This window comes from Falco peregrinus, chromosome 8 (genome assembly GCF_023634155.1).
Source record: "Falco peregrinus isolate bFalPer1 chromosome 8, bFalPer1.pri, whole genome shotgun sequence".
Classification (NCBI taxonomy): domain Eukaryota; kingdom Metazoa; phylum Chordata; class Aves; order Falconiformes; family Falconidae; genus Falco; species Falco peregrinus.
In genome coordinates, this window is record NC_073728.1 from 14237511 (window position 1) to 14250430 (window position 12920).

The 12920-nt window shown below is 47.7% G+C and overlaps 2 protein-coding genes across 6 annotated transcripts in view; one reads left to right on the top strand and one right to left on the bottom strand.

The window, feature by feature from the left end:
• Window positions 1-7416: 7416 nt before the first annotated feature.
• Window positions 7417-9667, bottom strand: LOC129784985 (nascent polypeptide-associated complex subunit alpha, muscle-specific form-like). Of its 2 annotated transcripts, none has more exons than XM_055811803.1 (2): window positions 8584-9667; window positions 7417-8187 (listed from the first exon to the last, which is right to left on the bottom strand). In XM_055811803.1, the coding sequence occupies exons 1-2, from the start codon at window positions 9665-9667 to the stop codon at window positions 7952-7954; spliced, it is 1320 nt and encodes a 439-aa protein (XP_055667778.1). In that variant the 3' UTR covers window positions 7417-7951. The 2 variants fall into 2 exon arrangements, with proteins under 2 accessions (XP_055667778.1, XP_055667779.1); XM_055811804.1 differs by having other exon boundaries at window positions 8568-9667.
• Window positions 9668-9824: 157 nt separating this feature from the next.
• The window catches only part of BMPR2 (bone morphogenetic protein receptor type 2), a 109617-nt gene continuing 106521 nt past the window's right edge, over window positions 9825-12920 (top strand). For all 4 annotated transcript variants that reach the window (XM_013298808.3, XM_055811802.1, XM_027786147.2 and 1 more), the window contains exon 1: window positions 9825-9957. In XM_013298808.3, the coding sequence (XP_013154262.3) occupies window positions 9882-9957 (76 nt within the window). In that variant the 5' untranslated portion in view covers window positions 9825-9881. The remainder of the gene's footprint in view (window positions 9958-12920) is intronic.

Genomic DNA, 12920 nt, shown 5'->3' on the forward strand with positions numbered 1-12920 from the left:
TTTCTCCATTCTACACCCCCTGTTGCACACACTCATCTTCAGCCCTTCCAGGCAGATGGCTGCAGTGACAGCCTTATGTCCCTGGACATCTGAAAGATTTAAGATATTTACTATTGCTACTCTGACTTTATGTGCTTCCCTTCACAGGCACAGATGGGGGATTCCCTGCGGGAGGGCTCCTGGGCAAACAGACCAGCACCCTCTTGTTGTTAAGGAAAGCTGGGGTGGGTTCGACCCGTTCTCCACACCCGCAGGATTCCTTCTATTGCTCTGCTCCCATCTGCTCATACCTCTGATGGGAGCACTGTGGGGACTGTCACACAGCAACTCTTTTACTGTAAAAATAGCTGCATCCCAGTAAAATGATAACCCATAGGGAGGTTTGGTCACAGATATTAGAGGTATGAGCTTAGCATCCCTCCTTTTGTACATCAGTACATGCAAATTCCAACTTGCTTAACCCTTCCCTGTAACTTTTTCTCTCTTCCTTTCCCTCTTCTGCTCCCCTCTCTCCTGCTGGCAACTTCTCCCCTTTTTCTGTTCAACGTTTAGCTCAGAATCTGTGCCTATGTCTGCCCTCACTGCACACCCCTTCCACCCTTCTGCTGCTGCTGGGGACGTGAGAGCCTCAGCCAAATTATGGGGGAAGAGGTACAGGGCTGGTGGGGTTTCCTTTTGCTAAATGCAACCTCTCCAGAGTTGAGGGGATGGTTAAAAGTAAATGAATACAAAAGTGAAACTGAAAAAAATGCTGGAGACAAACCCTGCTCAGACACTGATTTTACTGAACACAGTGAGGGGTGGGGGAGAGGAAGGGGGGGGAAAAGCAATATGCAAAACATCACAACTATTTTGTGGCAAATGGGGGGGAAGGAAAAGTTCTTTCAAACTTATGAAATTTAAAGCACCTCATGGCATTTCTTTCTGTCAGATTGTCCTTCCTGCTTTTGATGAGCTTTCATCTGTAGAAAAACTACAAACTCTTTGCTATGGAAACAAAGGGCAATTTTTCCTTTAGAAGTCTCTGCCCACTTGTCCCTCCATCCTCATTTACATCTGTGCCTTTCCATCTGAAACTGGAAGTGGTGGCAGGGGTTTCACAGCATCTGAGGGCTGCCTGTGCCCCCTAAGCCACACACGCAAGGCTTGTACAGCCCATCCTGTGCTCTGGAAATGGCCTCTGGAGGCCTGGCTCTCGCTCGTGAATCAAAGCTTGTGGGGCCTCTGCAATTTCAAATGTCTGTAGGCAGCGTGGGGAAGAGACCCACAGTGCCTGTGACGCTTGCTACCTGCCCCAGCGACTCAGGACCGGTGCCCGTGGCTGGACTTGGCCCGTATCGCTTCAACAAGGGGGCTCCTGATGGCTGTTTTGGGGAAGCAGTTAGCCGGGTTTACATTTCCAGATCGATCCATGAAAGGCCGGCAGGCCGTGCAGATACTGATTCATGTCTTGATCTGAAGGAACATTCCTCACAGATAAAAATAAGTTTCGGAATTGTCAGGCAATAGATGTCATGTCATGCAGGCAGAAGCATAAGAGATAGAAATCTCCTGTTCGGTACAGTAAAAGGTAATGGTTTTACTTTTGTCTTTCTCTAGGTGATGTTCCTGGAGCTAGCCACATGCAGGGGAGGAAGGCTGAGCGGTCACCCTCCTCTGGAAGCGATGGCTCCAAGAGGTCAGCCCTCTGTCACTGCGCTTGCAGCAGCAGCCTGCCCCAAGTTAAAAGACGCTTGGGTTCTGACTCCGCTTTCACTGGGTTTTGTCTTTGCAAGAGAAGACAAAACCTGAAGAAGCGCTGCTGTTCCGTTCATATTTGATGCAGCCTTTCTTATTGCAAACTGTTGTAAGAAGTCTGAGCAAAAACTGTTCCCTCGACGCTGCTGCTGACTCCTTGAAAAACAAATAGGGAGAGAGCAAGGAGCCAGGTCACAGCAAAGGCTGAGGGCTGCACTGCCCGTGCCGAAAGACCCGGAGGGAAGGGGATGTGTGCCCTGTTACACCAAATGACTGTCCAAAACAGCAGCCTCGGAGCAGAGCCACAGCTGCAAAGGAGCTGCCAAAGAAAGGGTGAAAAATCGGTAGGTGACAAATGCAGCCCTGACTGTGCCCTCATCCCCACCGGCCACCCCGGCTCGGCAGGCAGCAAGGAGCGTGTCAGAGCCGTGCAAGGGGTACAGTGCAAGGGGTACAGCGAGGCTTCACACCTCCAAGGCCTGGTGTCACCCAGGGGCAAATGGTGCTACTGCTGCCACCGCTCAGGAGGGTTACGTGCATGCCCGGTTTGCTATTAAAATTTGTCATTTAAAACAACAACTAACGACTGCATTTTGTAGACAGTGCTTTTCTCCTTTAGATGAACGTCTGATGCTTCCCAGGCTGGCGTGGAGTTCAGGGACCACCAGCAATGAGCACACACAGAAGCTGCTTCCTACAGACCTCCACCGTGGCAAACTGAGTACAGGTCCACCAAGGCTTATCAGAGGCCTTCACTTTGTTTTCAAAGGGCATTTTTATTAGCTTTCTGCTAGAAGTATTGAGCTGATTGGAGAAATATTTTTAGGTCTAATCGTCTGTGAGAAATTAAAGAACAAAAAGGAAAAAGTGGGTTTTGGAAACCAGCCTGGCTTGCACTGCCAACTAGCTCATGTAGTGAGTGATTATAAAACCCCAAATGACAACAGCAAAAAAAAAAAAATCAACCCCCAAAACCAGAAGGAAAAAGGAAGGTAAGGGTAGGAGGAGAATGTATTGGAGATTCCATGAGCTCTGCTCCCAGCTGCCTGTTTTGAGTGTGAGAAGGCTCAGGTAGTCTCAGGAATGAAACCCTGCAGGTCTGTGGCGATGACATACCCCTCTGCTACGAACCAGAAGATGATTCTGACACAGCTCATTACATTTCTATTTCTGACTAAGTCCATTGTTGGATTTAATGAATAAGTGATGTTTTGAACTGATAAACACCCTGCAGCAAATCTTCCATTTTATGTTGTGATGAACAAGCCAAGAGATTTGGGCAAGCTGTAAAGGGCCTTTAACATACTATTTCAGACTTAATTCAAAGTGGGAGGCGCTTCTCAGAGCTAGCTTGAAAGTTTCTCTCACCTCCACCCCCAAAACGGAGATAAGGTTTCCACAGACTAAGCAGTGTTATCTCTAAAACAAGACAGTGACTGCTATGAACATTGTTGGTAGTTCATTATCACAGGGAAATATCATGTATTATGAAATGTGAAAATGTCTGTTAACTATTTCACTGCTAATCCTTCTAGATACAAAATATTCTCTCTGCATGTTTATCCCACAGTGTGCACCTTCCTCCTCCTCCTCCTCCCTGAGCACCGAAGGCTGACCTGTCCCACACCCATCTGCTTACATTTCCAGGCCTGACCCTTGCATCTCTGATCTTGCCATTATGGGCTCCCCATAGCAAACCACTCTCTATACCAAAACCGGGGAATGTGAGACCAGCATAAAAGAAAAGAAGTTTAATATCAAAATAAATCTTTCCAGAGACTGCCACAAAAGTAGTGCAATTAATTTTTGCATCAAATTAAAGTCTCCCATCAAAAGGTAAATGAAACTGCCACAAAACTGCTCTTCTGCTATGTGTCAAGGACTGTTGTGACTTTGTTGCAGAGCACGGTTCACCTTGCAGCACATTACACAGCAACATAGTAGAGTTAGAAAAACCCAAGTCTGAAAAGACTCGCTAGCTCACACTCGTAAATTTTTTTTTTCCGAAGGCTCCACAGTTGGTGCTCTTCTTTGTGCTTCAGAGACAAAGAAAAATGAAGTCATAACAACCTTCAGATGGACTTTCATGAGTCTAAATGCCAAAATTAATGTCTGGCACAGATTATTTAACTGCACTAAAGGGGAAATGAATTCCCTCTGAGACAGGGAATTCAATTTACCGTTTCCTTAAGGCTGTTGGTAGAATTGGGAGTGTGAGAGCCTGCTCTGGTACGTGATGCCACAGGAGGTTTTGCCAGTCTTGCATCTTGGCAGGGCAGACTGACCATCGTGTGTAGTGCTTTCCCTGCCTGTCAGAAAGAGCAGAAAGGAACTGAGTTTCCTCCCACGAGGACTTTTGTGGGGCTTCAGTCACAGCTTGGTGTCTCTGTCCCTCTGTTGTGGAATCTGTTTTCCCAAGATGAAGCCCAGGCCTGGAAAAGGAGCAGAAGCCGACAATGATTCAGATAAGGTGAAAGTGATGCTGCTGGGTTGTGGGCAGGCTCTGAAGGTCAGAGTGCCTTTCCCTATTCCCAGGGAAATGGATCCATGCTGCAGAAAGGTACGTCTGGGTCTAGATTGCTTTTAAAGTCCCCAGAGGATTCACCACTTTTCTTTCTGCGTATCACATGCCCTGTACCTATGCTCTTCCCACAGCCACCCTTGTTATCCTGACCCCTAACTCTGAGGGGACTTACGGGGGTGCCTTAATGCCTCTGTGCAACACCTTGGATTGGTGGCACTGATGGGAAAATCTATATAAAATCAGTAACTGAATACTTCTAAGGGTAAGGACTGCGTGTGATTACTTGTTTGGCTGCATCGGCTGAAGCTGTAGCTGCTAACTCAGCAGACTGTAAGCAGTCAGTATTGTCTTTTTGGTTCATTCTGGCTGCAATTCAGGATGTTAATAATAATCTAGAGAGCTACATGAGGCTTGGAACCTGGCTAGCAGAAACCACCTCTGTCTCCACATACTGTTACAGGAGGCGAGATTGGGGAGATGATCTGGTTGACAGGTGCCCTAATTTAGCCATGAGTGGCAGGCATTTGTGGTGGAGACCTGTACCACATCCATTATTTATTAAGCTATTACTTAGGATCCAGAGTGACTGTATTTATTTGTAGAAAAATGTGTGAACACCTTGATTGCTGATTCATGTTTATCCATCAGAGTCTATGCTATGGGGATGCTTTGTTTTTAATTCAGGAACAAAGTATCCCCTCAAAGCTAAACATCAGGCCATGTTGTTATCTTCTTGCCCTGGCGCTTACGACAGCACTGAGAGAACACTGGCCAAGTCGATGGGCAGCCAAATATAATTTATGGCTTGCCTTAAACTGATTTGTTGACTTCATGAAAGGCCCTGTCAAAAAGAACAGTCCCCTGAGTCTTAACAATGATAACAGTTATGTTGCGTCAGTGCTGAAAAACTCTTGGATAACAGTGGCCCTATCCTGAAAAATCTTTTTAAAGTGCCTGAACATTGCATTTTCTAAAAAGAAATAGGGCCAAAGCTGTTGTTTGGTAGTTAATTTTCGTTTTCTTCATCCTTTTTTCATTTTATTTTCCACTGATTGGAATACTCCCTTAGAAGCATTACAATATTTTTCCATATTCCAGGTAATTAAAAAAAAAGATGTGTGGCATTTAAAGGTGATGCTGCCAACAAGGACATGATTGGTTTCACTTGTGTACAGTATTGAATTTGCAAGTGATATCAACACATTTGCATCTGCATCAGTGTGACTGACAGCTGAAAACATCCAAGATGCGTATCAGCCTCATTTCTCATCTCCATGTCTCACTCAAGCAGAGGAAGCAGCCTCAGTGCACTGCACGCGGATATGCTGTTCAAAGCTCCCTCGTCCAAGGGCAAGACACATGTGCCCTGCCGTGGACTTGGTGCACATCAGACTTCCATCTCAGGAAGCCTGCAGCCACCATACCCGGCCGGGCTCCTCTGCTGCTGTCCTCCATGTTCTCTGCCCCGTGACTGCCCTCCTGGCGCAGCCTTGCCCCTGCCTGGCTGTGAAAACAGCACACACAATTGCAAAAGAGCATCTCCTTTGCATCTTTTCTCCTCACTCTGTTTTTTAACAATCTTGTCTCCATTAAGTTCAATATTGTTTCATTGGGTGAAGTTCTTCCTGGTGGAAATACAGTGCTTCAGTCAGAATATTTTCTTTCAAATCTTGGTAAATTTTACATGTTTGCTCTTGCCTCCTCCCATCCCTTACCTGAAGCCACGACACAGATTTAGTGTGCTGCAGCTCTGCAAGTTGTCATTATTCTGAGTATTTTTCTGCGGGTCTTACTTGGCATTGCTGAATGTCAATTGTGAAATCCTAGCTTACAGATAACACGGTATCACAGAAAGAATTATAAATATGTTCTTGTCCAAGCACATAACAATGAGTGAGTCTGAGTGTGACAGTTTAGATCTCTGGTTTCCTCCCACCACCACAGGAAAAGGAAGCTGCTTCTGTGCTTAGACAGCAGCGATTGCTTCCTACATCTGTGTGGTGAAGCAGAGGTCAGCCCCTCCTCGGCCCTGCCAGCTCCAGAGAAACAGGCACAGTGGCTCCAGCTCTGCAGCCTGTCACCGGTGCGGGGCCAGAGGCCCTTTGCAGCCTTTGCAGTCACACGAGGCTAGGAGGGACCTGGCCCTTGAGGAGAAGAGGTTTTGCAAAATTTAAAATAGGTTAGGGAAGGAGGAGAAAGTCCTGCCAACTTCTGGGATTGCAATCCTGGGAGATGAGTCCACGGACCTGATACAAGCTCAGGCGAAGCAGAACCACAATCCCATGGCCTTCACAAGGGTGTTTGCTTGATCAGGGTCTGGGTTTTTGTGAAGCTGAGGGGAAATAATTGTATTAAAAAGCACATGTCTTGTTCCGTCTTTCTAGGAAAACACAGAACAAAAATCCAATCCATTTGGGGGAGACAAAAAAAGACATGCATTTTAAAGCAGAATATCTGTTTTTTGTACAATTTCTTGTGGAGAAGAACTCCCGGTATTAATTAATGAGCCAAAACTAGATCCATTAAAACAAGTGAGACTTCTGTCATTTACTTCAGGTTGAGCAGGTTTTGATTCATGTCATATAATTACAGTAATTTTCTTTTAGCATCTAAACAGTGAAAGTACTGTGTAACCCACACAGTTAGGTTCTTGTTTTCTGTGAACAAAGTAGATCTCACTTCTTTTATTGGTAGTACAGCTGGACAGAACATATGTTGCATAGTTTGATGTCTTTGCTGAACCAGAACACTGGATTTTGGGCCCAAAGAAAATACTCAAGTGTTGGTCCTCTCCCTTGGAGGTAAAACTATTCTGTTTGTTGTTGGGGTTTCTCTTCTTTTTTTTTTTTTTTTTTTTTTTTTTTTTCTCCTCTTCTAAATGTTATTTCTTCTTGACAGTTCACATTCCACAAATAACAGGAAGGATACTGTGGTTAACATGTGGTTGCAGTTCTGGAAAGTGGCAATACAAATCACAATCTAGGATTCGTATTTTATTGTCTCTCTCCAATATCCATGTCAGATCTGCATAGACTGGAAGTATATATATCGTAACAAACTTTTAAAACATTTTTATAACCATCAGCCACATAAACCCTGCTTGACCCTAGGAATCTCAAAGTGTGTCTGTGGCGAAAGCATCACAATGATAAAAATCCTATTACAATTTATTTAATAATTCTCCTGATGATGCAAGAACTAGAGTACATCTACTTCACCTGTTAGGGCTTGTGAAGAAGAATGGAGTTATGCAAAGAAGCCTTTTATTATCATTAAAATTCCAACTCTGATTTGCAACTACACTTTTTTATTTAGTAGCATTTACTATTTTGAGGGGTGGAATTGGATTTTTGAATTTGTATTCCTTGTACCCCATTCTTGAACCTGGCGTAAGAAGTTAGGCACAGGGAAGCAATTTCCCATAATTGACCCTGTGGAGAAGCCCAGATATGAAGGTGCCCTCTGTGTGCAGAATGTTTTTAAGAACCCTTTTCTACACTACGCCCAGTAAAACTTGTTTGAAAGAGCCTTGCCGGGCCACAACATCAGATACTACATTCCAGTCCAGTTCTCCCATCAACTGCTGGCCTCAATTATCTCTCTTGTCCTATGCAATATAGCAAAGGTTAAAGCATATGAACAGCTCAGCCAGTTGACTTTATCTTTTGTTTTGAAATCATAAAAATCTCTTCAATTTAAGAGGCAGATAGTGCTTTTGCTTGTGAGAGTCTGGTGGCTGAAGCCGTATGAGATGGGTGGACTTGCCGGGAGAGGTAGAGGGAGGGAGAGGTAGGTAGTATTGCCAGTGCTGCGGCAGAGCTCAACAGGGCCTGCGACAACAGGGCCTTGAAGCAGGGGACGAGGCAGAAGCTTCGGGGTTTTTGAGACAAAGTCCGTGGCGTTCAAGGCTGATGCAATCTCAGGGCCTGCAAAAGATTTTTGTTGTTGTTGTTTTTAAACTCGCTTTTGCGATTCTTGAGCTCAGGTTCCCGGGCTGCCTAGCTCCCTGAGGGTCCCCCGGGGGCAGCCCCCCGCGGCCCTCCCGGGAAGGTCTGGCGGAGCCTTCCCCCGCGGCAGGCGGGGCGAGGCCCGGGCCTATCCCATACAGCCCCCTCGCCTCCAGCTCTCCCGCTCGCCACGGCGGCCTCTGCCCCATCGGCGCTGCCCGCGGCCCACCCGCCCCTGGCACGGCCCAGCCCCGGCCCGCCGCCCCCTCCCACAACATGGCGGGGCAGCTGCCCCCGCGCGCGCCCGCCCGCCCGCCGGGCACCGCCCCGCCTCCTGCCCGAGCAGGGCCCTTCTCTACCTGCCTGGAGGCCCACCTCTATGGTCAGGGGCGCGGCGGGCAGGGGCGGGGCGGCGGCCGGCCCCGCCAGTGAGGGGCGGGGGGCGTGGCCTGGCCGGCGGGTCGGGTGCCAGGGCTGGCGGTTGGAGCGACCCCGCTTTGTGTCTGGAGCCGGCGGAGCCGTTGGTGCTGCTGGGGCGGGCCGGCGGGGGCGCGAGCCGCGGCGGGGGAGGAGGAGTAGGGGAGGAGGAGGAGGAGGAGGAGGATCTCCGGCCCTCGGCTCCCGCCCGCAGCCGGCGGCCGGCAAGGGAAGGAGGCGGAGCGGCTCGGAGCTGCCCCTCGCCGGCGAGCCCGGCGCGGGGGGAAGGCGCTGGCAGCGCGGAGGGGCTGAGCCGTTGCCCGGCGGCGAGCGAGGGCCCGCGGGAGGAGGCCGCGCGGGGCCGGGGGCTGCCCGGCGTTGTGGGAGCTCGGGGGGCGGGGGAGGCGGCGTAGGGGGAGCGCCTTCCCCCGCCGCGGGGAAGGGCCTTCTCGGCCGCGGCGAGCAGCCGGGTGCCGCCGGGGAGGAGCCACCCGCCGCCCCGCGCTCTGGGCCCCACCTTTGTCGGGGTGGCCGGGGGCGGTGTCGCCGCTGCGGTGGGGGGCGGGGGGCGCGCGCCGGAGCCCGCCCGGCGGGGGGACACGGATGGGCCGAGATGCGGCCCCAGTCCTCGCCGTGAGAGCGGGGGAGGGTCGCGCCTGGCCGCGGAGCGACTGAGGCGGTCGCCGCCGCCTTCCCGGGAGCGTGAGGCAGTGAGGAGGGGCGGCGGGAGCGCGGAGACCTGTAACGGGATGGGACGCGGCGGTGCCGTCAGCCCGTAGCGGTGCCGGTTCCCCCTGCCGCGGCTCTGCCGGTGCCTGGGCGCGGGTGCGCGGCTGGACATGTTCGCTGCTCGGCCGGGCCGGTCCCTCGGCGCGGTGGAGCTGCGTGGGAAATAAGCCCGGTGCCCGGTTCCCAGCCCCAGCCCGGTGGGGAGCGCGCCGCCGCCGCCGCCGCCGCCCGGCGGGGGGAGATGCCTCGGGGCCGGGAGGCAGGAGCAGGCGCTTCCCCGGCGGCCACGGAGCGGTGCCGAGCCCCGAGACATGACGGCGGGCGGGTGTAATGGAGTAAGAGCGAAGACGGCTCCTCTCGTCTGCCATTTGCCCTTCCAGACGGGATCGTAAAGCCAGAGAGTTGAGGAAGGCTGCGCGCAAGGAGGAGGAAATTCCTCTCGTCGGGCCCCCCTCCCTCCCCATTTTTTTTGCTTTTTTTTTTTTTTTTTTTTCCTCCTCCTGCCTGGAACCTTGGCTCCCCCAGGTATGCCTGCCTCACTGCAGCACCTTGTGCTGGTGCTCCTGCTCTCCAGTGCCACCCTGCTGCTCAGCACTGCGGCTGGTAAGTAGCCAGCGGGTGTAGCGAACTAGCCATTTTGGCAGAGGGAAGGGGGGTGGGGTCCGCGGGGATTTGGGCACATCGGTGTCTCCTTCAAAAGTGCTGGGCATCGATTTCGGCGGCGAAGCCCCATAAAGTTTTGAAATCCCGATACGTTAAGTGTCTCGGAGAACAAAATCGGCTTTATTGTGTAAATGACCTGCATTCAAGACGCATGCTTTGCCTAGATCTGCATCTCTTGTCTCCTAACTTTCAGTTTTGGAAAAATATATAATCTTTTTGTTTTGCATGCCTCGCCCTTTGTAAGGTAATGCAGGAATTTTTAATATATATTTTAATCGCCAGCAGAGCTGTGCCTGTCTTGCTGTGGGATCTTTGGGCACAGCCATTTTTAATTTTATCAGCATCGGTGCTTTTAGGGGCCTTAAACATGTGCTGCAGTTTTATAACACGCTTATTGTAACCTGGGGTTGTTTGGTTTTTTTTCATGGAGGAAGGATCCGAAGCAAAAATTTAGCTGTTTCTGTTGTCACTTGTGATAATAGAACGGTAAAAAGAAACGCTGTTGGGAATGTTGAAAGATCTTGGAGAGTTTTTTGTGTTTTGTTTTCTTTTTTTTTAACAAGAAGTTGGAAGCATATATGCTAAGGGCATCCTCATTCCTATTTTTTGGATGCTCTAGACCTATTTTTAATTTTGCTCGGGCGCTCAGTGTCAGGTATGTAGGATGGTTGTCCCTGATACTGGAAGAGAGATGTGTATTGGTCTGGCATCCTTTGGTTTTCTGTCATGGTGACAGAATAGCATGTTGGAGCCTTCGGAGTGTTTACCCAGCTTTGTTAGGCACTAATACCAATTCTTTTTGCAGTATGCGTTTTCCAGCGGTTTTGGAAGACTCCTAGCACTTTGGTGTCTTTTGCTAATTGGGATCCAGTTTGCAGTGCTTGCTTTTTTTAGTGTTATTTTGTAATCTGATGTGTATAGTCCGTAAATTAATCCTTGTAAGAAAATTGCTGTATCTTGCTAAGATGACCCAACAAGCTGATGGTAGTTTCCATATTACATTTCACTGAGGTCTTAAAATTGAATTATTTGTTAAAGTTGAGTATATTTGGTGTCATTATTAGGAAAATCCTGTAAATTATGCATGTTGAGGCAGTTTCTTCATCGCTCTGACTGGATAGTCCCTGATTTTCTCATTTCTGCTTTTTAAGAGATTTCTTTCAGGAAGATATTTAAATTAAAAGATTGATGTTGCCTATATCATCCTGACCTTTGACTGCCATTATTTTAGATTGACGTCCGCAGTGTCTTTCTGTGGTAGAGGAGTGTTTTTCTTTTTTCTTTTTCTTTTTTCTTTTTTTTTTCCCCCTAGAAGAAGGGACTTATGAAGGTCAAAAATATTGGTATTAAATCATGTATGAATCAAGAATACCCAGCATCTTAGCTGCTTTTTTTTTTTTCAAATACAATTTTTAAAAAGCGTAGGCTTTTTTTCCCTCTTTGAAAACTTCACTGAGTTGGTAATTTCTGTGCCCTCACGAGGGAGAAGGGTTACTAAAAGAGTGAGTATGGATTTGAACCAGGCCAAGGGCTGGGCAGGTGCCGTGCAATGTCGTTCGCACGGCTTTGCCAGTTCACCTCAATCCTGACCTGGCAACAGCATTCCCAGTATTTCAGTTCTGGTTTTGCCTTGCTAAAAGTTATTAAGGATGCTTGTTTGCTTGTTTTGTGAATAGGAACCTGTTTTCCCATTGTGATTTATTTCTTAATTGTGAAATTTTAACAATCCACATTTTAAAAAACCTTGGTCATAATCCTCTGTACAAGTAATTACACGGATGATTTAAGCTTTAGTTAAAGTAACTAATGGTTGATTTTAAGTTTAGGCTGCATTTCAGAAAAAAAATGTCTATACATGGGGAAGCTACTACTAATGTGTAATTCTGCCCTTTTATGTTCATGAAAGAGCTAACACTCTTTTTTGTCTTCCCCTCCCCCAAAGTATGAACTGTACGCTCCCATCAGAGTGAAAATGCTGCTTTTGTAGCTTTGCAAACCTCTGTTAATTCTTACTTCTGATTAGTGAATGGATACTATTTCTCAGCAGTGTATAGAATTGTTTATAAATGCAAAATTGCGACATCAGAGGGATCAGACAGGTTTGTTAGTTTCTGTCTGGTGGAGAGTATCTGGACCTCCTTGGGGAGAGCTCCAAAAAAAATCTTTACAGTGGGGCTGTAGATGACAGTTTCACTCATAATCTGGAGTATGAATGAGGAAAGAAGGTGGTTCTGCCTTCACCTTTGTGGCTGAAGATACAATAGAGAGCTAGCCCTGGATTCAGAATTACTTGCTGATTATTAGGGGGAAAATATTAATGGCTTCCTCTGGTAAAATTCATATCTGAACAGGTATCTGGTAACTCTGTATTTAAATCACATACTAGTCCTTGTAAAAAGGAATGCTACAGTAAGGGCATTTTAGTAATACTAGTCTTAGTAAAAATTTGAGGGGTTTAAAAAGCTATATTGGAAAAAAATGGTTTGCGCCACTTTGTTCTTTATTTCTTATATGACTTGATATACCACACTTCAAATCTTGTGTTTAGAACTGTGAGACAGGTTTATACACCCTTATATTTTAGAGGATTTGGATGCGTTAATCGTGAGGGTTGTGCCTGCAGAGGTGGTTCATACACCTTTGGGCTGTTCCCCAATATTGCTAAAGAATTTTGTTTGGGTGTTCATATGGACCTGATATTAAAGATACAATCTTTCCTCGTTTCACTTGTTTGCCTTCTGTGATATGCAATATTAAACCACTTTTCCTTCTTTATACATATCCAGGATAGACAGCATTCCATTGTCTAATATGTAAATGATTTGCGGAAAGTATGAAGTGAAAATTTGAGCAAAGAGAATATCCTTTTATCTTTGGGAATCTTTCCATAGGTCTATGTCTGT

Bases quoted from the DNA above. Each gene is read 5' to 3' on its own strand.
- LOC129784985 (XM_055811803.1), bottom strand. From the start codon at position 9,667: ATGTCTCGGGGCTCGGCACCGCTCCGTGGCCGCCGGGGAAGCGCCTGC. The intron at 8,188-8,583 runs GTGGGCCTCCAG...AATCTTTTGCAG, and splicing joins CCGCGCCCCTGACCATAGAG to GCCCTGAGATTGCATCAGCC.